This window comes from Bos grunniens, chromosome 12 (assembly GCF_055505025.1).
Source record: "Bos grunniens cultivar Pamir isolate PY7600 chromosome 12, Bosgru_T2T1.0, whole genome shotgun sequence".
Classification (NCBI taxonomy): Eukaryota; Metazoa; Chordata; class Mammalia; order Artiodactyla; family Bovidae; genus Bos; species Bos grunniens.
The window spans coordinates 28,222,016-28,248,512 of NC_141176.1; the positions used below are offsets into that span (position 1 = coordinate 28,222,016).

The 26,497-nt window shown below is 44.9% G+C and overlaps 1 protein-coding gene across 14 annotated transcripts in view; it reads left to right on the forward strand.

Moving 5' to 3' along the window:
* STARD13 (StAR related lipid transfer domain containing 13) overlaps positions 1 to 22,829 on the forward strand; it is a 492,092-nt gene extending 469,263 nt beyond the window's left edge. For 8 of the 14 annotated variants that reach the window (XM_086329392.1, XM_086329394.1, XM_086329390.1 and 5 more), the window contains 9 exons: positions 62 to 235; positions 1,312 to 1,528; positions 9,257 to 9,455; positions 13,635 to 13,845; positions 14,396 to 14,510; positions 15,349 to 15,570; positions 16,308 to 16,525; positions 20,235 to 20,411; positions 21,117 to 22,829. In XM_086329392.1, the coding sequence (XP_086185518.1) occupies positions 62 to 235; positions 1,312 to 1,528; positions 9,257 to 9,455; positions 13,635 to 13,845; positions 14,396 to 14,510; positions 15,349 to 15,570; positions 16,308 to 16,525; positions 20,235 to 20,411; positions 21,117 to 21,234 (1,651 nt within the window). In that variant the 3' untranslated portion in view covers positions 21,235 to 22,829. The remainder of the gene's footprint in view (positions 1 to 61; positions 236 to 1,311; positions 1,529 to 9,256; positions 9,456 to 13,634; positions 13,846 to 14,395; positions 14,511 to 15,348; positions 15,571 to 16,307; positions 16,526 to 20,234; positions 20,412 to 21,116) is intronic. The other 6 variants (XM_086329395.1, XM_086329393.1, XM_086329391.1 and 3 more) reach the window with 1 other exon arrangement.
* Positions 22,830 to 26,497: the final 3,668 nt, after the last annotated feature.

Genomic DNA, 26,497 nt, shown 5'->3' on the forward strand with positions numbered 1-26,497 from the left:
ATGTTTTCTGAAAAACCCATCCCTTTTGTGACCGGCTTCTCTGACGGTCTTTCCGGTAAAGGCGACTCCGGTGGAACAGCTTCCAGCTCTCACACCAGCCACAGCCATCTACGGCATCACCCCACATCAGCGGACAGACAGCCGGCCAGCTGAACCTGCTCCAGCGCTTCTCGCTGCTCCGCCTCACGGCCATCATGGAGAAACACTCCATGTCCAACAAGCACGGCTGGACGTGGTGCGTAGCCCATTCGCCTTGGAGCAGACCATTTATTCCAGGGCTCAGTGTGTGATGGCAAGCACTTCAGTGTTTGCTTTCTGAGTTCTGAGGAATCTGTTTGTTTTCTTCACTGCCAGTTTTCTGGAACAAAAATTGCCCAGAGTTCTTCCTCAGTGTCCACCCCTGGGCTGCCAAAGCCTGGATGAGATGTAGCCTACAGGAAGCATTACTTTATTTGTAGCTCTCTGTCAGTTTCCAGGGAAGGCAGTCAGGCTCCAAGTAAAGAGTGATTAGTTGTGAACAGAGACATTAAAAATAAACTTGCCATAAAGTAATTCTGGCAGTTTGCAAAGAAAACATCTGTTTCTTGTACCTCCTGGCCCAATGCAGAGCTCCACGCTTAGAGCATTGCTTCATTCTGAGAGCACTGAACTCTTCAAATACAGTTCCGCTCTTATTTCATTGGCTAATAAAAACAAGACTATGCAGTAAACCTTTGGAATAAGGAACTCACAAAAGCATATGTTGGAACTTGAATGTGGACCGATTTTAGACAATTTGATGGATTTGGAAAAACGTAAGATGTGCTGCTGATTGTCATATGTTATATATTATGCACAAAGAAGAATCGGCAGTTTATATTTTATAAAATATAATAAGTAAGTTATAAATTGTGTGGTCAAATCAACATATGCTTGTGCATTAAAATTTTCTTTAAAAAGTACAACTGGTTCTAGAAAAGTAAGGGAAGATATTAACATAATATTTTATCTTCTCTTCTTTCTCCCCCAACCCCAACCAAATTTCTTCTTTCTGATGTAGTTTTTAATTTTGTTTTGTTTTGTCTTATTGGGGACTTTAAAGTGTTTATCATTTAAGAAGTGTGTCCGTCACAGTTAAACTGGAATGTCAAGCACTTAGAAGCAGGGCCATAAATCCATTCTGCTAATGTGAATCACCCTGTTTAACAGTTAGAGGCACAGGGCACAGACAGTCCTTCCAATGTAATGTGAATAATCAAGGGAGAAATGTTGAATTCCCCGGCGCTTGTCAGATGTTCCAACAAAAGCTTGGCTTCCCTCTTGCTTTCACAGCCTCTCCCCGCAGTGTGCTCCACGAGGCGTGCATGACCTGGTTTCTGTGAATTCTAGGGCAGTTCCAAAGTTCATGAAGAGGATGAAAGTTCCTGATTATCGAGACAAGGCGGTCTTTGGCGTTCCCCTCATCGTTCACGTCCAGAGAACTGGGCAGCCCCTGCCACAGAGCATCCAGCAAGCGCTGAGGTATCTACGCAGCAACTGCCTCGATCAGGTAGGGTCATCAGCCCCAGGCACAGGCCAGGCAGCACAGAGCACCAGCCAGATCAGATCCGTCCAGGGTCAGACAAGACATGCGCCTCCGAAAGAAAAGGCACTGTCATCTTTAGAGGTCACTGTTTAATTTGACCAAGTGACATCCTCATCAAGCCATGCGAGGATGTTTCCTCACTGGCAACTTGAAGGACACCCTGGAGTGACTGCAGAAAGCTAACACTGATCATTTGTACCTGTGATGGCTAATTTGTGTTCCCCGGAAACTGGGAGTAAAGCTATCTACTGCATTTCCTTTTAATTACGGTCTCAATGCCACCACTGATTTCATAGCATTCTTTTATCCCTGTTTGTTTTTAAACTAGAATTAGGTGTTTATATCTCCCTTTATTAGTTTTTTTTGAAGCAGCACCATAACTGTTTATATTTTTAAATTTATTTATATATTTTTTAAATGTGCAAGTAAAACATGAAAATAATATCAGCTAAGTTAAATGTCCCTTCATCTTGTGGAGTTGATTAAAAAGCTCAAGCTGAACAAAATTTTTGGAGACCATTTTCCGTCTCCAGGACTGTGGGGGCCGCCTCAATGGTGGACAATGAATGGCCCAGAGTGCAACCTAGTCTATGATTAACCAGGCCAGGCTTTTGCTCCTCCTAATTAATACTCATTAGTTTCTCTATTAGACATTCTGTCCAAAATAAAAGCCATGCTTCTGCTTGATCAATTGCAACCTTGAGTATTGAGGGTATTTTCAGGTAACTATTCTATAATGGCTTCTATTCATCTTACTCTTTAATACCGTGTGAAGAATCTGTGCCAACCTAAGGTTATTTGCACTTTTCATTGATTTACCCTTGGCCTTAAGCTAAGTAGACAGGAATGAGCTAAGCCACCCGAACTCATGAACTGATGTCGTCTCCACCCCAGTGCTGAGATCATGCTTAGAATCAGGATGGTCTCTTGATGAATCAAATAGCAGTTTTCAGTGGAAAAGAACAGGAGTAACTTCTTCATTCAGTGCCATCACTGATTGAACTCGATGCCTCATGCCCTTTTCCCTTCCCACTCTTAATTCAGATAATACGCACATCTACATTTTTGCATATTTGGATGTCACAGTGGAGGTAAACGTGGTTGCTGTTACCGTTGCGCTGGTGATGGCTGCTTTGTTGAGAAATGGCCTGGATGGCTTGCCTGTTATTTCTCAGAAAGAAAAGCAAGAGACCACTTGTCTAAAACCAACAGCACTCATCTTTGGCAGATGCCCCAACATTAATTGATTTGTGAGTAACATCCCGATGGAGCAATCCAATGAAGCTGATAGTTAAGCGTTAGATTTTTTTTTTTTAATTTTAGAACTTTAACCAAAGGCACACATTAATCAAAAGTAGAAGGTCTATGGGTATTTTACTGAGAAAAATTTTTGGAGAGGTGGGCTCAAACATTTGCCAATACCCTGGGAATTCCCTGGTGGCTCAGATGGGAAAGAGTCTGTCTGCAATGGGTGCGGGAGACCCAGGTTCAATTCTGGGGTCGGGAAGATCCCCTGGAGAAGAAAATGGCTTCCCACTCCAGTACTCTTGCCTGGAAAATCCCATGGCCAGAGGAGCCTGGCAGGCTAGAGTCCACGGGGTCGCAAAGAGCCGGAAACAACTGAGCAACTCCACTTTCACTCTAGTTAATCTCTTTTGCAGTCCTGAAAGCACTGCCACCATGCCCTTCAGCACAGGACTTTGAAGCTTCAACTGTACTTTTATTGGAATATTAGTATAGCAACCCACTCCAGTGTTCTTGCCTGGAGAATCCCAGGAATTGGGGGAGCCTGGTGGGCTGCCGTCTATGGGGTTGCAGAGTCAGACACGACTGAAGTGACTTAGCAGCAGTAGCAGCAGCAGTATAGACCCAGGATTGTGTTTTGTGGAGAGTTGCCTGCTATTCAGACACGTTTTTCCAAACTTCTCAATTTTCATAAAGGTATATAAGACCCATCTCCCCTCTTGGCTGATTCTCTTCGAGTCTTTGGCTCTAATGCTTATCAGCAAATGTTCTATTAAGAGAAAACAGGGTTTGTTCTGGAATGCTTAAAGCAAATGCTGCAGTTCATCTACACTCTTCACTCAATAACTGTAACCTTTCCTAAGTGCCCAGCATGTTTCAGGGATATTAGGTATCCTGTGCTCACTGCCTCATTCAATCCCATATCACCCAGGGCTAGCCCCCATGTGTCAATGGTGGAGCCAACATTTGCTTGAAAATCTATCTCCAGGGTCCAAGTTTTTAACAAATGCATTTCACTACCACCCGTTAGAATTGTTTGTCCCCAGTGATTTTGGGGTGATGCCACCTCTGGCATTGAGGGACACTTTGAGAAGTGGCCCTAAACAGCTCACTGATGGATTCAGTGTCAGGATTGTGCTGATGGTGTTATTCATTGTGTCATGTGGTGTCTTTTCTGTAAGAACCAAAGAATTTTTCTTCCTCAGCCCCCAGCACCTGAAAGCATTGTTATTTTGGGGATAACTGACCTGTCTATATTAGGTACACCAGGCTTATTCAGCTGGATATGTTTTCCTCTCTACATTGGCTGCGAGAATTATTGAAACCAAATGCACATTCTGCCTGTAGTTAATATATGTAACATGGGGGCATGCGTGAATTTTGTGTGTGAACCTCATTCCTACTTCCTGCTCTCCTTTTCTGTCTTTATTTTCCTATTGCTCTGATGGTCTCATCTATGATCCTTAATTTATAGATCACTATAAGTCACTTTGAATTCTTTTCCTATACAAGACTGGCTACACATGTGTTGTAATATCACCACTCCACTCACTGCATAGTCTTTATGTAGAACGGAAACCAGTCCTGCCCTCTGTAGACTCTGAATAAACGTGTATCACCAGCACTGCTGCTGTTATTGATGCCAGTCTCCTGTTTGAAGCAAAAGTCATTCAAATGGAGAGAAGGAAAGTGGCGCCAAATCCCCATCAACCCCTGCTCCCTGGCTTATGCTTATTCCCTGTCTCTGTTTCAGGCCTGTAACTATTTTCTGTCTTTCTTTTTTAATCTGGACAAACACTACCCTGAAAAACAGTATGCTGGCAAAGCTTTATAAGAAAAAGGCTCATTTCGTGGACGTGGATACTGACTGTAAATGTAAACACAATGACCAAGTCAGCCCTTCTGTTGTCTCCGTCCAAAGAAAGAATCTGTCAGATGCCAAAGGGACTTTCGCCTTAGCCAGTCCCTCCCTTAGGAAGCACTCAGTGCTGGCAAGGACCCCCTACCTTCATCAGCAAAGAGTGTGGGGGGCACACAGAGGGCCCCCTCTGGTCCCTGCAAAGAAGGCAGGCAGTAACAGTAAGAAATGAGGGGAAAGCAGAGAAACATAATAAGAAAACCAGGCTCAGGAGGAAGACTATCCTAGAGATTTAAGAGCCAACTCAAGCAAATAAAAGCCAGTGAATCTGAAAACAAAGAGAGACCAAAGAACAAGGAAGGAGAACCCGCCAGATAAGTGTTCTTCCTTCACCAATGGCACCTCCTCTGAATCGAAGACTCAGGTCTACTCAGGATCCTGAGACCCCAGCCCCACGACTGTGCAGGACCAAAGGGTCTAAGATGCCCTTCCTCTGAAGCACGCTGACCGACTTCTCTGCTGCTCCTTTTACGTGGTCCCCTCCAACCACCTTCTCGGGCTGTCCCAAGGCTCAGCCTCTCACCCCAGACAGGGAGGCTCCCTCCCTGCTCCACTCCTTCCCCTCAGGCTAAGCATTCTTCTCAAACAGGAGGTTGTCACAAAGGACTGAAGACAGCCAGACAGAGGCCTGAAACAGGGCCGCCTACATCCCCAAGTACAGAACATCTTCTTCGTGCTGAAACACAGTGTATCCATTTTCACCTGAGCAGTTGGCTGGAGATGAAATAAGGATGTTTACCTTCGATTATGAATCATTGCAGACATGGCAGTGTGTGAAAGGAGCAGGCTCTGTTGGCTGAGCTTTTATTTCTGCCCTAAATCAGCTACACAGAAGGGTAGATGATACCCAAGTTATACCCAGCTCCTGATGAGTATGGAGTCATGGCAGTGAGTGGCCAAACCTGCAAGGCTCCACATAAGAACCCGCTACATACTGCTCTCAGGCATCTTTCTCTCTCTGGATAAAACCAACCTTTCTTCATTAGTGGCTCACATCCCTAAAGAAGAGGAAACACAAGTCCTGATAAACATCATTAAGTGCTGAAAGGATTAGCATAAGCAGGATGCCAAGTAGGAGATTTAACATTATTTAGATGAAACTTGAATTCTAATGCAGCACTCATGCCCACGCTCTCCTTCTAATGGAGTAGCAAGTTTTAAAAGCCCAATTATGCTGTGAAGACACTTCATACTCAGCACAAGTGTCCTCCACCTGCTGCCTACCTAACATCATAAAATGAGATGTTCCTGGGTCTGTCTTTTTAAATTACACGTTGAGTCCTTGCTTTTCAAAGCTGAGTGTTTAGGTGGAAGACCAAAGAGAGAGGACAGTAAAACCAGACCAGAGGGACACTCATCACTCATCCTTTTACCCTGAAAATGAAGATGACGTGCAAGAGAGAAGCTTATGAAATGGGTTTTGCATTGCTGACCACTACTCTTCCCTATTAAGAGAGGATGTTGGAGCCATACTTTCTGGTACATGAGAGCAGGCCCTGCTGTGTAATTTGTGGAGTCTTGTGCAAAATGAAAAGTGCATAGAGATTACAAAGAATTTCAAAATGGCAACCACAGAGCATTAAACTAAAGGTGCGTCCACATGTGACTACCCAGGTCACCGGGCCGCCAGCGACAGACACAGAAGCGAATGAAAGACATTTCACACTTCTTGGGTCTTCTTCATAATGAAGCTGAAGGGCCTGGGGTCGCCTCCCATCGGCCACAATGACCATGGTGTCCCTAGAAGAAACGCATTTTCAGTGGTTTCTTTGGTCCTCCACTTTTTACTTACAAAAAGAAATTAGTCAGAAATGTGCATTTTATCGCAGCTGTGAAAGCTTTTTGAAGAGGAAGTGATGGTTGGCAATCCTGGGAACCCCTAGCCCTGGCTGCTCTACGATGATGGATAAGAAAAGCTCTTCCCTCTGGTCCCAGAAAAAGCTTCTACTTACCTCACCAGAAGTTTTCCATTGCAGGAACCTGTAGCCCTGCCCCCAAATGGCTTAAACAATAGAAAATTCCCATGGTCACATAACAACAAGGCAGGTAGTAGGGCACTTGTTCCATCAGCTCAGTGCCATTTTTTATGACAGGGGCCCTTCCCATCTGTCTCTTCTGCCATCCTCAGTACTCCATCTGGAATCTGGTTTCAGACCACCTTTACTTTTATTAGACTTAGAAAAAAAAAAATTCCTTTGGCACTTCCAACAGAAGCACCCAAAATCCACAGAACCCACAGATATTTCCCACGTCCCCTGGAAGATAAGGGTGGGATGGGAAGGTTACTGTCAGAATTTGAGTCTGAACAAATAAATACCTGACAACCCTCTGGACATCCTGTGAGATCTGAAGTCGGAACAAGCAGCACAGACCCGGCGGCTGGAGAGCTCCAGACACGTCTCAAATCGTTGAAATAACAGTATCTGCTGAAACTAGAAAGAAACTTGGAGACAGAACAGTACAAAGAAAGCATCCCTGGGATGTGTGTGTACCTGCACCTCACGTGCACCAGAATCCACGCCGGCGAGGCACAGAGGACAATGAGGAACCTGGTCCCGCCATGTACACACACACACACACACTCACTCACTCACACACACACACACACACAGTTGTCAGCATTATTCTTTTTATAGAACACGATCAGTATTTCTCCACCGTCAAAAACAATAATAACAGGAATTCTTGGATGGAATACTCCCAACTCACAGGAGGAGCCCTGTTTGTGAATCACGCTAAGGAATTCACCTCTGGGGCACTTGGCTTCTGAGAACTCCCGTGTATCACGGCCCTGAGGCCCGGTCCTGGGCCTCCTTCCAGAATTAGAGATGTAAACACACTGAGGCCGGGTCTCACTCCCGATAATCACTTATCTGACACCTTGAACTTTTCTTTTGACAGTACATGCTTTCTTCTCCTGCCTTTTGATGAAATTTGGAGTAGTCGCCAGAGGAAGAGAAATGTTCTTTAGATTCTTCTTGGCAACGTTTGTGCATTTTCTAGGCATTCCAAACCTTAAGAATCAAAAAGAAAGTGATTAATGTTTTAAATGACACTCCGCCTGAATATCCAATTCTGTGGAATTGGGGTGGTAAGCCTCAGAATGCAGAGAAGGATTACTAAGGATTCTGTCTTTATTGCCACAAAAAGTAGTGGTGTATAATTTCCCCTGTGTTCCGTGCCTCTGACGTATACAAAACCCCGAGTATTCCCCAACTGCTTGGAATTCTTCCCTTGCTGTTACTGCAGTTCGAAAGAGTGAGGGCTGCTCTCCATTTATAGCAGCAACTGAGAGAGCTCTCCTCAGACGCCGGAGCTTGGGTCGAGGCCGGCCTGGCACACGGAGCAGCCAGGGAGGCGTGACTCTCCAGAGCAGGGAAAGAGCAGCCAGCATTGACTCCCGGTCCGGCCACTGCCCACCTCTCTGACCGCTGGGAGCGTGGAAGCGGGCCAACTAGGGAGCCCTTGGGGAGTGAGAAGAGTGCAGATGGAGGGTTGAAGAACTGGTTTTGAGAAACTCAGTGCCCTGCAGGCATTTAAAAATAACAGACATACTAATGCACTGTAAGCCTGGGCTCCCAGAGAAGCTCAGTTCTTTTGGGGTGGCGGCAGATCCACTCGAGGGGAGCCTACAGCATAACCTGGAAACCACTGCAGGACCCTGCATCCCCACAGGGCTCTGCTCCCCCTTGCTCATCCCTGTTGGGGCATCATCCCCATGGTGCCCTACTGCTCCATTTATTTGTCAAGCAGAGGAGTGTAAGTGCTTAAAAATAAAAAAGGCATAAGACAATGTCTTGAAGTCTGAAGAAAAGCCACTCAGGAATCATTCTCACCAGAGCCGTAACTTACATACCTAACAACTCACCAGCTAGAGTAGTAGGTGCATCATACGAGAAACCTATGTCACAAGGATTCTGGAGAAGGAAAAGCGTAGAAGTAAGACTTTTCAATCAAAATACATGCTTATGATATTATTTTGTTTCATGAACACATTCCCAATAAACCTTTCCCTCAAAGGGGCATTGGATATGGTTGCTTATCTGGTATCTATCAAACCTTCCATTGACGGAACTTTTTCAAAACCCCTACTAAAGTGCACACAACCAGAGGACAGGGAATTTTGTCTGGCCTGCTCACTGATGACTCCAAGAAGTTATAAGTATGCCTGATACATAATGGGTATTTAATCACTACTTGTTAACTAAATACAATACAATAAAACAATAATAACATCGGTGGTGTTTTAAGACTTGACAGGTTACAAAGCACAATCACATCTATTTTCTCCGAAGCCCTGTAAGATGGGGTACTATTATTATTTTCATTTTGTGGGAGAGGAAGTCAATGTTCTGCTACTGCCCAGAGTAGCTAAATTAGTAATTTACAATTGACTAGTTTGGCCACAATTCCAGCTTACCAAGTCCTGGTCCCACTGCCTTCCCATCACCCCCCAGGTGCTTGCCGTAGGAAGAAAATATCTGGGGCCAAAGGCAGCCTCACTGACACATCCCTGTGGTTTGTTTCAGGTGGGTCTTTTTCGAAAATCAGGTGTGAAATCTCGAATCCATGCCTTACGTCAAATGAATGAGAACTTCCCTGAGAACGTCAGCTATGAGGACCAGTCCGCTTACGACGTGGCGGACATGGTGAAGCAGTTCTTCCGGGACCTTCCCGAGCCTCTTTTCACCAACAAGCTCAGTGAGACCTTCCTCCACATCTACCAGTGTAAGTGGTACAGTGCTCAAACTGTTCTAAAGCACATCCATTCACCTAAAAAAAAAAAAGTACACAGATTGAATTTTAATCGTACAGGTAATACATGCATGCGTGCTAAGTTGCCTCAGTTGTAGCTGACTCTTTGCAGCCCTTTGGATTGTAGCCCACCAGGCACCTCTGTCCATGGGATTCTCCAGGCAAAAATACTGGAGTTGGTTGCCATGCCCTTCTCTAGGGGATCGCCCACCCAGGAATCGAACCCACACGTCCTGTGGCCCCTGCATTGCAGGCAGACTCTTTACCACTGAGCCACCAGGGAAACCCTACACGCAATGCATGAAGTATATAAAAGTTACAGGAGTAAACTTTGTTCACACTTTGATATGAAAATCTCCAGGCTGTATTTTATGCATTTGAAAATACTTTTTGACATAAAAACCTTTCTTCTCTCAATAGGGGTTTGTGTAAGATATATTAAAAAAAAAAAAAAAAAACTAACTAACTTTCAATGTAATTTTAATAAACTTAAAATGAAAAGGGACACAATAGAATTTATTTTACATACAGGTGTTTTTAAAAAGAAAGCATTTCCTTGGTATATATGAAATCTAGATGTGTTAAAATGACTAGAAATCAAGGGAAAATTGTATTTTAATACCATGCATTTTAACTGGTGATAAGTAAGCAAAGCAAATCAAGGCTTAAGCTTAATTCAACTAATTTATATTTTCACTTAGAACTTTTTAAGTGATGTGAAGTTGATAATGCTCAGTGAAGCCCCTATAATTAATAATTAAAAATAGCAATTATTGATTTAAAGGCACACCCTGCTAAAGGTAGTTGCTAAGGGCAGAAATGAACACGTGGCTCTTTCCCAGCAGCACTGTTATGTTTACACAGCATCCGCATGGGCTTCCTTTCAGGACTCCCCAAGGACACTCAGGTCCCACTGTCAGTTTTCCGTATCCTCCATTGGGCATCCGAGGATTCAGACAACTTTAGGTCATAAACACAGTACAGGATTCACAGTTCATTGAATCTGCAAATTCAAGACCCAAGTATAGGAAGAGCTGACTATGTATTTATCAGGAAAAAGCACTTGCCTGTTAAGTGAACCTGTGCAGGTCAAACCATGTTGTTCAAGGGTCAGCGATAAGTATTTAATGGTCCAAGTCTCAATTCTTCAGGAAAAAAACACTCAGCCTGTGGACTTTCAAGTTTTTAGCAACATATGCATGAAATGGACCTTGACGTGAAATTGATCCAACTCGAAGAGGATTCCTGCTTATTGAGAATTCTGTACTAAATGTATTTTAGGAGTTTGCAATCAAAAAGGATTATAACAAGTACCACTTGTCAAAACAGGATAAAGTAGTGACCCACTAAATAAATATTATCTTGTCAAAATGAGTAGGTTAAGTTAGTGATACAGGTTGCTGGAGCCTAAATACAGGGAATTCATGTTTCTGCCATAAGAGGTTGAGCTGTGGTGTTTTTTCAGTAAAACCTCCCTTATGGTTTGGAAGTAGCATATATGAGCCTTTACATGAAATCGGTTCTTGGGTTATGGTTGACATCAGTCTAAGGTTAAAGCCAGATTATTTCCAAGAGATAAATGCTTTCAGCTCTTTGTGAGACGCACAAGCAAAAAAAAAAAAAAAAAGATCAAAGCAGGGTTTATTTTAGCTGAGCAGGCATTTACTGAGTTCAGCTTATGTTCAGGGCACTGTGCTGAGCACTGCAGAGAACATGGATGAGTAAGACTTAACTCTGCTCTTAGGCATCTTACAACTTAGGGAGACAAGACATACATAGATAACTGTAATACAGCAAAACTGGAGACATTCCATGATAAGTTACAAAAAGCACCCAATGGGGTTGAGATGAGGAATAAGGACTTGATGGAGAGGTGACAACTCAAGGTTGAGATACACAAGGAGCACATGCTGAGTGAAGCAAACAGCACATGTGTCAGGCGATTATAGGATTTCCGTCTGGCTTGCAGAAGGGTAACTGTCCAGTGAAGCATCAAATGACTCCAAAAGTTAGACTGAGGCCTGTACCCAGGAAGGGCACTGAACATTAGAGCAAAGGGCTTATATTTGGTTCATTAATCACTGGAGAACCTCTGGGCGTTGTTGAGAGAGATGACCAGTTACAATGTTCTCAGCTATAAACACAGGATCCAACAAACAGTTGTTTAAACAATAAAGACATCATGTAATCGCACAAGACAGAAAATCTGGAGTTGAGTAATTCCAGAGTTGGTTAATTCAGGGACACCATGGCTGAAGTACGCCTCTCTTGGTTATCCCCTTAAGGTCACAATAGGACTGCCACAACTTCACATTATCATGTCTTCCCAAAATCACATCCAAAGGCAAGAGGTCAGCAGAAGGGGTCTCCTCAGGCATGTGTCTCTTTCTATCAGGGAGATAAATTTACAGAAGCGCCTACCTAACATTTATCTTGGTCCCACAGGCCAGAAAGTATACATTTTTCTCCCCTAAATCAATCACTGGAGAGAAGAACGGGGTTACCATATTTGGTTTGGGCCAGTGTGGGTCAGAGGGAAGGGCCCAACCTCCCTGAGCACAATACAGCCCAAACCTGAACAGAAGATGGCCTTTCTTAGAGAAGAAAGAGAGAGCAAGTATATCCCAGGCAGCCAAGCTTCTGCTGCAGGGCCAGTGTCCATGAGAACTGCTTATTTGACCCATGAATCCAGAAGTGGTGAACAGGAGCTACCAGACAGGACAAGAATGGAGGGTCAGGTAGCCAGCACATTGATTGAGGCTCTGAGTTACCTGCGGTGACTTCTAGTAGCCAGACTAGAAATAACAACGTTCCAGGATAGACTGTGGTGTCAAGAGTTTTCCAATGTCTGTGGGGAAGAGGCCACTTCTCCCAGGTGGCTCAGACGGTAAAGAATCTGCCTACTAATGCAGGAGACACGGATTTGATCCCTGGGTGGGGAAGATCCCTTGGAGGAGGATATGGCAACCCATTCCCAGTATTCTTGCCTGGGAAATCCAAGGACAGAGGAGCCTGGTGGGCTGCAGTCCGTGGGGTCAGGAAGAGTAGGACACGACTAAGCTATTATCACTTCACACTTCTTAACTCAAGTGAGCTCCTGATGGTGTCTTTCACAGTGAGGGGAATAAGGCAGTGAGTCAGTCCTAAAAGCGGAAAAGGCAATGGCACCCCACTCCAGTACTCTTGCCTGGAAAATCCCATGGACAGAGGAGCCTGGTAGGCTGTAGTCCATGGGGTCACTAGGAGTCAGACACGACTGAGCGACTTCACTTTCCCTTTTCACTTTCATGCATTGGAGAAGGAAATGGCAACCCACTCCAGTGTTCTTGCCTGGAGAATCCCATGGACGGAGGAGCCTGGTAGGCTGTAGTCCATGGGGTCACTAAGAGTCAGACACGACTGAGCGACTTCACTTTCCCTTTTCACTTTCATGCATTGGAGAAGGAAATGGCAACCCACTCCAGTGTTGTTGCCTGGAGAATCCCAGGGCCGGGGGAGCCTGGTGGGCTGCCTGCCATCTATGGGGTCACACAGAGTCAGACACAACTGAAGCGACTTAGCAGCAGCAGCAACAGTCCTAAAAGATCACTGATAGACACAGCCAGGGGGCAGCAAAATGCAGCACGGAGCACCCATTTTTCTAGGATTTTTCCTTCTTAGTTACCTCTTACTGTTGAGGCCAATTCTCTTTCAAGCCTGCATGACCAGGGCTCCCCGCCCCACCCCCTGCCTCACCACCACCTTCATCACCACGGGGACCACCCAGAAGGAGAAAGGCTTGAGAGGAGGGGGGACCTGGTTCCCCTTCCCACAAGCCCTGGGCATCCTGAGAGATACTTCACAAGCTAGGGAAGGGGGGCGATGGGCAAGAGGCGGCAGACAGGTGAGTATCGAAAGCCAGCACAGGGTGCTCTTTGGGAGTCCAGCCTTGTCGTTAAGACCGTGAGTTCTGGAGTGAGACTGGGGGTTCTGACACCGGGTCCAAAGCGATGATTTCTCTGTGCTCCTAGCTGTCCTCACGGTCACTGTTGATGACGACGAGGACCCCAAGGACCCCAAGCATGTTCGCAGGAAGGTAGCACACTCTACCCCTACCCTGCCGGCTCCTTCTGCGACTGGCCCTCTGACAGCCCGGCACCCATTTTTTAACAGATGTCCCCAAGGAGCAGCGGCTGCAGGCAGTGCAGGCGGCCGTCCTGCTGCTGGCCGACGAGAGCCGGGAGGTGCTGCAGACGCTGCTGTGCTTCCTCAACGATGTGGTCCACGCGGTGGAAGAGAATCAGATGACGCCCATGAACCTGGCCGTGTGTCTGGCCCCCTCCCTCTTCCACCTGAATTTACTGAAGAAAGAAAGCTCCCCCAGGTGGGTTTTTCTCGACAGGAATGCTAATCCCAAATCAGGTATTCCCCAGGGCTACTAAAAAAAAAGAAAAATACATGCGTTGCACTTCAACCTGGGGATCTGTTAGCACTTCGTTTATAATCAGAAAATGTTTGGAGTTGCGGCTCAGAGTCAGAGAATTACCAAGGTAGCATTGAAGAGTGTTCTCTGTGATTCAGAAAACCTGGAATTCTGTTTTGTATGTGTTTTACAAAATCTTCAATTTGAAGACTGGATTTCAGGCCCAAGCATGGCAGCTTGCGGTGAAGTAGTTTCAAACTTGGGGAAAAATGAATTAATTTCTCCCCCAACAGTTATTCCTGCCCTTGTGTTTTTCCAAGGTTTTCCATTTGTCAGACTCTTAACCTGCCTCGGGATATCTAAGATGTGTGGTCACTGTTTTTATTTGGAAATGAGGAAGTCTGGGATCTGGGTGGCATCCAGGCATGAAGAGATAGCAGAGGGGTGAACTGGGTCCTGTGAAATGCTCTGGGGTTTGGGATCCGCTGAGCGTTGTCCCCTTCAATTACAGAGTCATCCAGAAAAAATATGCCGCTGGGAAGCCAGATCAAAAGGACCTCAGTGAGAATCTGGCCGCGGCTCAGGGGCTGGCCCACATGATCATGGAATGTGACAGACTTTTTGAGGTGAGTGAAAGGCTCCAACCGTCTTCCTTCCTTATAGCTCTTGGAACTCGATAAGACAGTTGGAATGGTTGCTGCATTTATGGCTTATTTCTGAGTTTTTTTTTTTTTTTGACAATGGTACACTGAATAGTGCCTCCCAGAAATATGAGGAGGCAACCCCAAAGTTGAGGCTTTGACAGTTAAAGACACTTGGGTTTACCATGATGATGATGTTTATAAAAACGGCTGCATCAAGTTTCCGTGCCAGGTCCTGGGCCAGCCAACTACAGTATATTTAATGTGACCTCAGGACTTGATTAGATTCAATGTATGTGTGTATGTAGAGGGGGGATACTGAACAATTGCGGTTAACTCTGAATCAGTGACAGCTTATGAATACAGCCACAGACATGCTAAAGGAGTAAGTGAACTAGACTTCTGGCATCCTTTTTGTGGCAAAACTGGCATTTGCAAAAGGAAAAAGTGTGCTAAAAAGGTAAAGCTGTTTTCTGAGTCATGTTTGATGTTCCCCTTAAGTCTGTGCACTTTTTAAATTTCCCTAGTCCAAGTTTTGCCAAACTGAATAAAAATATATGACAAGTAAAATCAAAGAAAAATGGAAAGGATGAATGGGAAGTCGTGGCGATGTTCTGAATAATAAATGTAGCCTCAAACAGATCTGGGTTTCCTGACTTTCAGAAGCCCTTTCTCCCGACTGCTGTCACTGATCTCAGACAAACACCTCTTGCCCTGCGGCACCTGGCCTGTCACCAATACCGTGGTTTTCGGTGACGCTACTTCACTTTCTCTATCAGTCTCAACATTTCTGTGTTGCTCTTCTGTGTGCCCGTTGGTTCAGGTCCCGCTTGAGATGGTGGCCCAGTCTCATAATTCGTATGTGGAGGCTGAGATCCATCCGCCAACTCTGGAAGAGCTGGGGGCCCAGCTGGAGGACAGCGGGGCCACTTTCCACACGTACCTGGAACATCTTGTCCAGGGCCTCCAGAAGGAAGCCAGGGAGAAGTTCAAAGGATGGGTCACATGTCCAAGCACAGACAGCACAGAGCTTGCTTTCAAAAAGGTAATCTTGGGTCTTGGAAAAATAATTTACTCCCAAAGAGCCACATCTAACAACCTGGAATTTGTTTTGCTTCGAAGGTGGCCCCTTTGTCTCCAGGGCTTGTCACACATAGGAACTGGTCAAAGCTCTGCACCAGAGTCTGACTATGTAACCAGGTAGCAGACTGTGGAGCCACCCTTCTGGACCCAGGCCGGGCTCTGCCCCTGAGCTGTGTGACGTTGGGCGAGTCACACTCCTGTCTGTGCCTCCATGCTCTCATTTGCATAACGGACATAATAACAGGACCACTACCAGAGAACATATATACACTGTGGATACTATGTATAAAATAGATAACTAATCAGAACCTACCCTGTAGCACTGGGAAGTCAGTGCTCTGTGGCAACCTAAATAGGAAGGAAGCCCAGAAAGAGGAGATATGTGTATACGTATAGCTGATTCACTTTGCAAACACTAAGGCAACACTGGAAAGCAACTATACTGCAATAAAAATTAATTTTAAAAAAATGGAAAATAAAAAACTAAGAACAATGCTTAGCACACAGGGAGCACTGTGTGCTGCTGGTTATCGTTTTTACTGCCACTCTTCTTAAGCTTAAGGGTGAACATTTTAAACCTGAGGTGTACAGAATCACTGTCAAGTTCCATAATCGATGAGGCTTCTTGAACACCCAGTGAAGCCTGGTAGGTTCTGAAGAGCCAGGGACCTCTCAGCCGCTGCGGGTGTCTTTCCCCAGGTGGGAGACGGGCCCCCGCTGAGGCTGTGGAAGGCTTCCGCTGAGGTGGAGGCGCCCCCCTCGGTGGTTCTGAACCGCGTGTTGAGGGAGCGCCACCTGTGGGACGAGGACTTCGTGCAGTGGAAGGTTGTGGAAACGTTGGACAAACAGACTGAAGTCTATCAGTACGTGCTGAACAGCATGGCGCCCCACCCCTCCAGGGACTTCGTGGTTCTCAGGTAAGCCTGACCCTCTGCTCCAAAAGCAGGGTGAGAGCTGCAGATGGAAGCATGTCACTGCATTCTCCCACCGAAGTTCAGCCTCCACCGGGAACACTGGCGCCGGCCCTCAGTTCACTTCCCTCAGTGAAAACTGACTGCCGTATTCATGCCCGACCTCCTGCTTCTTTCACCCAATTCACAGTTCTGCCGTGCTCTCTTATGGCCCCTTTCATTATAGAGCATACGGTTTATTAGGCCATAAATATCGTTCATTTCCTTAGAACAGAGTCCCAAGAAGAGCTGCTGTTTGTCCAGCTGAACTTTCTGCCAAATTATGCAAATTGAATCTCACTGGCTTTTCTCTTGATTTTGTTTTTCTCCGCCTGGAAAAGGCAAGTCTTCAGTGGTGTGGCTCTCCATCCAGAGTGTGTGTAACTTCAGAATTCATCTGTATAACTTCACACATTCAGACTATGCTCAGTCGTGTGTAATTCTTTGCAACCCCATGGACTGTAGCCTGCCGGGCTCCTCTGTCTATGGAATTCTCCAGGCAAGAATACTGGAGTGAGTTGCCTTGGTCTCCTCCCAGGGATCTTCCAGACCTAGGGATCTAATCCAGGTCTCCTGGATTGCAGGCAAATTCTTTATCCTCTGAGCCACCAGGGAAGCCCTTACGTGTTTATAAGTCATCCCCATGCAAGGAAACGTTGGCCCAGCCCTGAAGATCCAACTATGCTGAGACACTTGAATGTCCAGAAAGATTTCAGGGCCTGACAAGGCTTGAGACTCTGATCTCATCTGCTGAAATATTGCTTCTAATAGATTTGTGAGTTGAGTTCCAGACCCCTGTTCTCTGGATTTAGAATGGGATGCTTGACTAACAGTAGGCAGTGGGACAGTGGAGCTGTGTATGTTGGCTGGTGAGTCTGTACTGAATCGGAAAGAATGGGGATGGAGGATACTGACAAACCCAAATAAAATATAATTAAGTAAAAAAATTTTTTTTACTGATAACTGATGGTGAATACCATCTCTTCTCATATATTAGCAGTATTAAAAAAAAATCACTGGTGAAATTCCCAAATGCATATTTAAAATAGTTTCTTTATTAAACTAGTCTTGATGACAAACTAAAGATTACTTTTCGCATGAGCTATTTCTGCCTTTGGAATTGGTCCTTAGGACCTTGAATTTCAAGGGTCATTTTTTTTTTTCACCCAAATATACATGTTTATCTTAGCCACAATGGGATGCTGGTGGAGAATGTGGGAAATTGTAAGCATGGCTTCTTGACACAGTTATTGGGACATTACTCATCTCATTGGAAGTTAAATTTTACACCTTCAGTGTTGCAAGCAAGAAGTCAAATAGTTCCAGGATGGCAGCCCTGGGAACTGGTAGGTTAGAGCCCTACCATGGTCCACTCTCCACTCCCCTTAGAGGAGGCTGAGGGCCAGAGTCCGTTCATGGAACAGCCCTCCTCCCACTCTTCCTGCAGTGCCACCCGCCTGCCATTTTTAGAGTCCCATTCCATCCCGGCCTTGTGCCAGGCACTGTTGGAGACTCAAGATACTGCTGTGAACAGACCACAGTCCTGCTCTCTTGAGATTTATATTTTATTAGGAAGAGTCAATAAAGAATAAGCAAGGGGACTAGGATTTCTTTTCTGTTGTTGTTCAGTCACTAAGTCGTTTCTGACTCTGTGACCCCATGGATTGCAGCTTACTAGGCTCTCCTGTCCTTCACTGTCTCCCGGAGTTTGCTCAGATTCATGTCCATTGAGTCGGTGGTGCTATCTAATCATCTCATCCTCTGCCACCCCCTTCTCCTCCCGCCCTCAATCTTTCTCAGCATCAGGATCTTTTCTGTTGAGTTGCTCTTCACATTAGATGGCCAAAGTATTGGAGCTTCAGTTTCAGCATCAATCTTTCCAATGAATATTCAGGGTTGAGTTCCTTTAGGATTGACTGGTTTGATCTCCTTATAGTCCAAGGGACTCTTAACAGTCTTCTCCAGCACCACAGTTCAAAAACATCAGTTCTTTGGTGCTCAGCAGTCTTTATCGCCCAGCTCTCACAAGGCTGTGATCCATGAAGGGGTTACTTATCTTAGGGTGATACGTAAGATAGAGGGTCGGAGCAGAGTCTCACTGTGTTGATATTTGATCCAAGACTTGAAGGAGAGGGTGGGTGGACCATGAAGCTGAGGAAGGAAAACTCGGCACCCAAGAAGATGAATAATGAACCAGACATGTTGCTTGTAGCAGGAATTCCTTGTGGTTGTGATACAAGAGGTAGAAAGTGCCATGGATGGTCTCCTTTCAAGATTACCACGTTCATGTCTCACTTCATCCCTTTCTCTAGTTCCTCAGGAGGTTCCAGTGGTAGTCACTGAAGGCTTTTTCCATTTTATCCCCACAAATCTATACAACTTTCCGTCTTTGTTCTTAATTATAGCATCATGCATGAAAAGAGAATGCTCATACCCATGGAGAAGTTGCTAAGAAATTTGTTGGGCTTGCTTATTCCCAAGTTTCTTGGTAACATGTTTCTTGTGTGGTAGAAGAAGATGAAGTTATAGATAAGATAACTAAGCAAGGGGATAGGATTTGTGACTTAATAACTGAGATTATAATAATCAAACCCATATCCTGTGGTAGAAATGGTTGCTACAGAGATGCTCATGACTTCCATCTACAACCTTTTCCTAAGTGGTACCCGCTTCTATATCTTCCCTGGTGGCTCAGAGGTTAAAGCATCTGCCTCCGATGCGGGAAACCTGGGTTCAATCCCTGGGTCGGGAAGATCCCCTGGAGAAGGAAATGGTAACCCACTCCAGTATTCTTGCCTGGAGAATCCCATGGATGGAGAAGCCTGGTAGGCTACAGTCCACAGGGTTGCAAAGGGTCGGACACGACTGAGCAACTTCACTTACTTACCCCCTTCTATGCTTAAATAGCTCCAGTAACAATGAGCTCACTACTCCTCATACAGCCCATTCCATTTTTGAAGAGTACACATTGTGAGACAGCTCTTCTCTGCACTGGATTGAAACACACCTTCATATCTCTGCTTTCTGGAGTCAAATCAACTGTATTTATTTCTTCTCCCACTCAAGAGCCTCTCAAGGATTTGAAAGCAGTTAGCAGTCCACATGTGTCGAGCTTTCTTCTAACTGAGCATCGTCAGCTCATGTATCCTTTCAGACTTGAGTGGAGCATCACCTCCTCCAGGAAGCCTTCCCGTGTGCATGATCTCAGTTCTCGTTGCACAGCCTTATCACTGTGCTTGTCAGCGTGTTTCAGAGTTCTCTCTGGAGGTCTCTTTCTCCTCCTGATTGGACCTTTGTGTCTTCAGTGGCTTCTCATAGCTTGCACATCCAGTAGATGTTTGGTGAAAGAATTTAATGAGCAAGTCCCGATTCCCAAATGGTGGGACCAGCAGGCCCTTCCGGAATGTGCAGGAGTCTCTGCAGCCTCAGTTTGGAATTTGGAAAGAATCTCTAAAAATTGCAAAGTCGTTTCTGACCTCTGGGTCAGAGGGATGAGACCCCTGCTTTGAACCGCACTGTATAAGCTTTACACACACTTGTGAGAACCATTAGCTGAATCCAAGTAACTGGGCTAGGAATTTGAGCAAGAAAATGTCAGCGTAAGCCTCAGCGCCGTGCTCAGGGTTTTCTTTCTCTCTCCGCCATAATTCCCACGTGTGGGTTTGTTGCGCTGCAGGACCTGGAAGACCGATTTGCCCAAAGGAATGTGCACCCTAGTGTCCCTGTCCGTGGAGCACGAGGAAGCCCAGCTCATGGGCGGCGTGCGCGCTGCGGTGATGGACTCCCAGTACTTGATAGAGCCATGTGGCTCGGGCAAGTCGCGGCTGACCCACATCTGCAGGGTGGACCTGAGGTGAGTGCGGGCTCCTGGAGGTGGCAGGCACAGGGCCCTCTTTCCCATCTGACCCCTACTGCTCTGTCCTTCCCTCCTCCTGACCATTAACACATTGTCTCAATGATTACGAATCATTCCCCTCACTTCTCGTTCCAGCTGTGCTAAAATTCTGACTTTCAGGAGAAGGTCCCATGCCCGTCTTTATTTTCCGTTTGTCCCACGTGTGTTGTGCTGCTCTCACGGGACGAACGCCAGCACTGGCGCCTGGCACATAGCAGATGCTCAGGAAATACGAGTCCTCTTATGTTGCTTTCCAGCCTGTACGCTTTTCTGCTCCCTCCAGTTGCCCTCCTCTGAGAAGGAACTAATTTAAATCCAACCTTTTTCAGTGCATTCATGATGCTAAACTGAGTTCTTGGTCTGGGTGGATATAAACTGGGTTTTCTCCGTAAATTCTTGAATTAAGTCAGACTCGTCCCTGAGAGGACGCTATCATTTGAAAGCACCTGGTGAATGCTGCAAAGACAGACCAAACCCTTAGCCAGGAAGGCTTTTCACGGGCCCGCATTGACAGAATGAGGTTCGCAGGTCCTCGGAGCAGCAGCCCCCCGGGGAAGGCAGGCGAGCTGACAGGCCGGGCACGGGCGCGCCATGTTGACCGTGACAGACTGTTGTGATATGGAAGAGGCTTTCCCACTTCCCTGCCCGTTTTTGTCCCCACAGAGGTCACTCCCCAGAATGGTACAATAAAGGCTTTGGACATCTGTGTGCGGCGGAAGTTGCCAGGATTAGAAACTCTTTTCAGCCCCTCATTGCTGAGGGTCCAGAGACTAAAATCTGAGTTTTCCCAAGTGTGACATCAAACTCAGGGAAGAGGAAGCGGAAGCAAACTGTGTGAGAGAGTGTGAGCGCGAGGAAGCAAGGGAGAGAGAGAGACCGATTGACAAGGTTACTGCTCAAAAGCAGAAGCACTGAGAAATCGGAATGTTGAAGATGCAAGAATTTCTGAGAACTTTTCCTAGCCTTCCTGGAGACGGCTACATCCCTACTAATATAATATTTTTAAAAATCAAGAACATTTATCTATGTTACTTAAAATTAAATCGATTATTCCTTGTGCGTTGCCTAATTTTGCTATTTAAAGGCTTCTAAGAAGCACTATCATTAACTGTAAATAAATGTATGTAGAGCGTATGTACATATGTGTGTATATCTTTATCTTTACTGTATATATGTAAAATGTCAATTTTATATATAATTGCGTATTTTGAAAAGGAGTGCATCTGATCAGGTGAGCCCTTTTGGCACACGGTTCTTTCCAAGCCTCTCTGGGCCCTGTGTCCCCGCTGCCCTGTAAGCTGAGCAGAATCTGCTGCTAACACCAAAGTGTGAAAACAAGTGGTCCGCCCTGATGTTTTACCAAAGATTAACCAACCAAAGGAAAACACATTAAATGGTTCTCACGTGTTGTCAGCTTGTATCATTCAAAACAGAGTGGGGCGTTGGATAAAGCGAGGAAAATAATAGTCCTCTTTAAAGCCAAGAAGTGGGTGAGTAGTCGTTAGCAGATTTAAGACTATATTACCAGTTGCCATGGGGCCGGCAGATACAGTTTCACTGAAATGCCAGATGCCCGCGGACCACTGGAGTCAGCTCCAATGACTGAAACAGAACCTGTACTTCCCTGCTGATTAGAGCTGAATATCATAGCCTTGGCATATTCACAACCAAAGGGAGCCTCTGTGTTTTGTTGAGGTTTCATAGATACATTGCATAATGTTCTTAAATGTCATTCTATTTGACCAGTGGCCTATTTAATGGTCACAGTTAATTGACATTTTCTTACCAACGTCTTGCACTGAATTTAACTCTGGACACCAGATAAAGGGAGATGCTGGTCACTCAAGAGTCCTGGACCATTACAGCTTCAGGGAGTTCTAATATTGCTACGTATGATGCTCTTAAGATATTACTCATTAAAGTTCTGCAATCTGAAAGACAGGGTTTTAAACTAACATTAAGACCAAAACTGTGTTCTTCAATTAGCTTTAGAAAATATACACAGGTTTGTTAAGTCCATGTTTCTTCATTAGTTAGTCAAGCTAGCTATGCATTTGACCGAACCTTATTTATTATTGTATGGACTAAGCAAATTGACTATCCTTAACCAATCGCTGATGGATTTTAAGTTGGGGTTTTTTTTATTGTAATTCAGCAACTCTAAAGAGGAAGATAATTTATTGTGTTTGATTTCAGGGAGAGATTGGTATCATAATTTAGCAATTGGTGTTGGAGGGGAAAAAAAACTGAGTGTTTTCTTTTTATATTGTAATGTTTTCTTTTATCAGCATTGTGCAATTCTTTTATTGAGAGGAATAAAAATGCTATAAATGAGTTCTGGATGGTACAAGTAAAATCATACTGTCTGAATTGTAATCGAGGAATTTTTTTTGTTTCCTTGCCTACCGAAGAAGGTGGTGGCAAACCCAAAGTTTTCCATTTGCGCAATGCTCTGTGAGCAAAACAAATTCACATCCTAAATTTAACCACATATGCCAGATTACATAGACAGGATCGTTAGTGAATTTTAATGTAGCTTAATGCTGGTCCCACTCCAGAGATGGGCCCGCGTGTTTTCAGGAGGTGTGACAGGCGCACAAGGATGAACAGTGTCCTGTTACCCAGAGCAGGGCTTTTCCAGCCTCAGCAGCACACGGATCACCTGGAGATCTTGTTACCATGAGCCTCTGATTCTGGCAGGATCAGGCAGGCCTGAGATTCTGGATTCTGGATTCTGAACCAGCTTCAGGGCAAAGACCACACCCTGAGAAGCCTAGATCTCGAGGACACTTAGAATAGAAACAACATGATTTGATTTCTGACTCCCCTTCTCTTCAAATTACCTTTTTATTTTTCATGCACATACTAAGTACACCCCTGCTGCCTACAACACAGTGCATCTTAAAAACACAAAAAAGAGGAGAAAGATGCATCAAGCTTGTTTGTCAAATGCCACAGTATTTTATGCATTGTTATCTTGCCAATGGAAATAAAACATACTGCCTTTAAATAATATATTTATACCTCATGTATATCTTTACCTCGATTTTTGGTATCAATCATCAATTGTAAATAAATAATTGCCAAGGCAAATAAATTTATATACATTCAATATACCCCTCTTTTCTCTATAATACATGTTGAGTTTCATGCTTTATATAAATGGAAAACCTGCTTCCTAAAGAAGATTTCTCTATAAAGTAGCATGCTATTAAAAAAAAAGAAAAGAAAAAAGCTCACCATGAGTTTCACACCTCTATATTGTAGTCAAATCTCTCCCAAATGTAAAGATTTATATAAAAGTATAGATTGTTATCTACAGACCTTCACTAACAGTAAGTGAAGAAGTGAAGTCGCTCAGTCGTGTCTCACTCTTTGCGACCCCATGGACTGTAGCCTACAATGCTCCTCCGTCCATGGGATTATCCAGGCAAGAGTCCTGGAATGGGTTGCCGTTTCCTTCTCCAGGGGATCTTCCCAACCCGGGGATCGAACCTGGGTCTCCTGCATTGTGGGCAGATGCTTCACCATCTGATCCACCAGGGAGGCTAACAGTCTGGGTGCCTTAACCTGTATCTAAGCCATTATAGTGATGGGTAGGAATTTCTTTTACATCTCACTGTTCTAACATCTGGAAGTTGTAAGAACACCTTTAAAGTATTTTATGAAGGATTCTGTGGGCTCTAGCTACATTCCCTTTTGTTTGAGTGCTCAAGAAATTGAGACTTGATGATGCAACTTACGGCACCACTGGACCATGAAGAGTAGCCAAACCTGAGTCTGAGCCTCTGGCTCTCCATCCTTGTGCAGTACCATCAGCCCTCCATATCTGCGGGTTCTGTGTCCAAGGAGTCAACCAACCACGAATCAAAAGTACGCCAAAAAAAAAATTGAAAAACAATTTCAGAAAGTTCCAAACGAAACTTGAATTTGCTGTGCACTGGCAACTATTTACATAGTATTTCCATTGTATTTACAACTATTTACATATCATTTGCATTGTGCTAAGTATTATAAATAATCTAGAGATGATTTAAAGTATATGGGAGGATGTTTGTAGGTTATATGCAAATACTACAACACTGAATATTCATTGGAAGGACTGATGCTGAAGCTAAAGCTTGAATAATTTGGCCACCTGATGCGAAGAGCCGATTCACTGGAAAAGCCCATTCACTGGAAAAGCCCCAGTGCTGGGAAGGATTGAAGGCAGGAGGAGAAGGGGACGACAGAGGATGAGATGGTTGGATGGCATCATTGACTCAATGGACATGAGTTCGAGCTAAAACTCTGGGAGATAGTGAAGGACTGGGAGGCCTGGCATGCTGCACTCCTGGGGTCGCAAAGAGTTGGACACAATTGAGTGACTGAACAATGAACAATAATACCTCTTTATATAAAGGACTTGAGCAATCCCTGGGTTTTGGTACTTGAAGGGGGTCCTGGAACCAATCTCCTGCATACACTGAGGGGTCACTGTACTTGTTCTAAGCTTTACTTCTAAAAGATGACAAAGGTAGCCTCTCATTAAGCCAGCAGGAGCTCTCAGTCTCCTCTAAGGCTAAAAAAGTCACAGCAGCCCCAAAAGACCATATGCCCCCATAGAAATGATCCAAACTCTGCTCTCTGCTCCTCTCCTTCATGCCTTTTCCCATTACTTGCAAGTTTTGCTTTCATAGGCAAAAGGAGGAATTCCGACTGTCCCTTTCCCTCCTCTTTGTGAAAGAACATGGTCGTCATTCTAGCAGCCACACACAACCAGTGTCTTTCAGGGACCCTAGAGTATATGAATTCAAACTTCATTATGAGTCTACCTCATGAAATTCTTTTGTGTGAAACTGTTCTACTTCACTGTCTTTTGATATCTGGCCACAAAAAAAAAACAAAAAAAACAGTCATCTGATTTATTCTCAGAAAGTTAACGTAAAGAGATAAAACAGACCCTGGCCAAGTGGAGTAAGTCTGTTCACCCAGCTCTTGCAATGACTCTGAACTGCCCAGGTGGCGGTGCCCAGCCACCAGCCACCAGCAGGATGCATCTGAAACATTAAGAGTGACCAGGACCCACAGCTAGAGGTACAACCCATGCTCACTTCAGTTGTGTGGTCCCTGCCTCTCCTGATAAGCACAGAATGGTCCAGTGATACCAAGCCACTCTTCCACGTCTCTTTGAGTTGGCATGGGCCTTCTGCCCATCTTGTTGATCATGTGATAGCCTACCGATTTCTCAAAACCCTATTTGGGCATCATTTGTTCCATGGGCTTTGCTGACCACCCATCTGAAATCCACCTGCTTCCTTAATAGTACTCTTACTGCATGAACCACATCATTTGGCAATAAATCTAACTCTCCCACTAGACTGTGGGCTCTTAGGAACATGGACCATGTCTTGGCTCTGAAACTCCATCTTTTAGGACACTTTATGCTACACCATTCTATAAGTATTTAAAATGAACTGGGCATCTGAAAACTGGGCATAAAGATGACAGAAGCCATTCTGGAAGTCATAACCTAGTGTGGAGTATTCCAAGGCTAGTGAAATAACTCACATTCTGCGTGTGGCTACTTCAGCTCTCCCATAGCACTGAGAATGGCGCATGAGCTGGTCTTCCAAGAAGTTAAATGTGGCTGTTTCTGAAATTAGCAAATGCTGAACATCTGCTTGCAGAAAATAGGACAGTTTGATTAGTTCATTCATTCGGCAAGTATGCGTGGAGAACTCAAGATGTGCCAGACACTGTTCTAGGTATTCAGTAAATAAAACAGTGAATAAAATCAGTGAACAAAACAGACCAAAAACAAAAACAAAAAAAAAAAACCCTGTCCTCACAGAACTTATGGTCTAGAGGAGAAAACAGCCAAGAAACAAGATAAATAATTGACCAGGGGAGCTCCACAGAGGAAAATAAAATTAGAGGAAGGAGACAGATGAGATAGTCAGGGAAACACTTAGCAAGGGCCTGGAGTAAAGAACTACTCAAAAGGACGCGCTTGATTATCTTCCCTCTGGCTCCACCGGAGCTGCTACAATTACAGCGGTGGG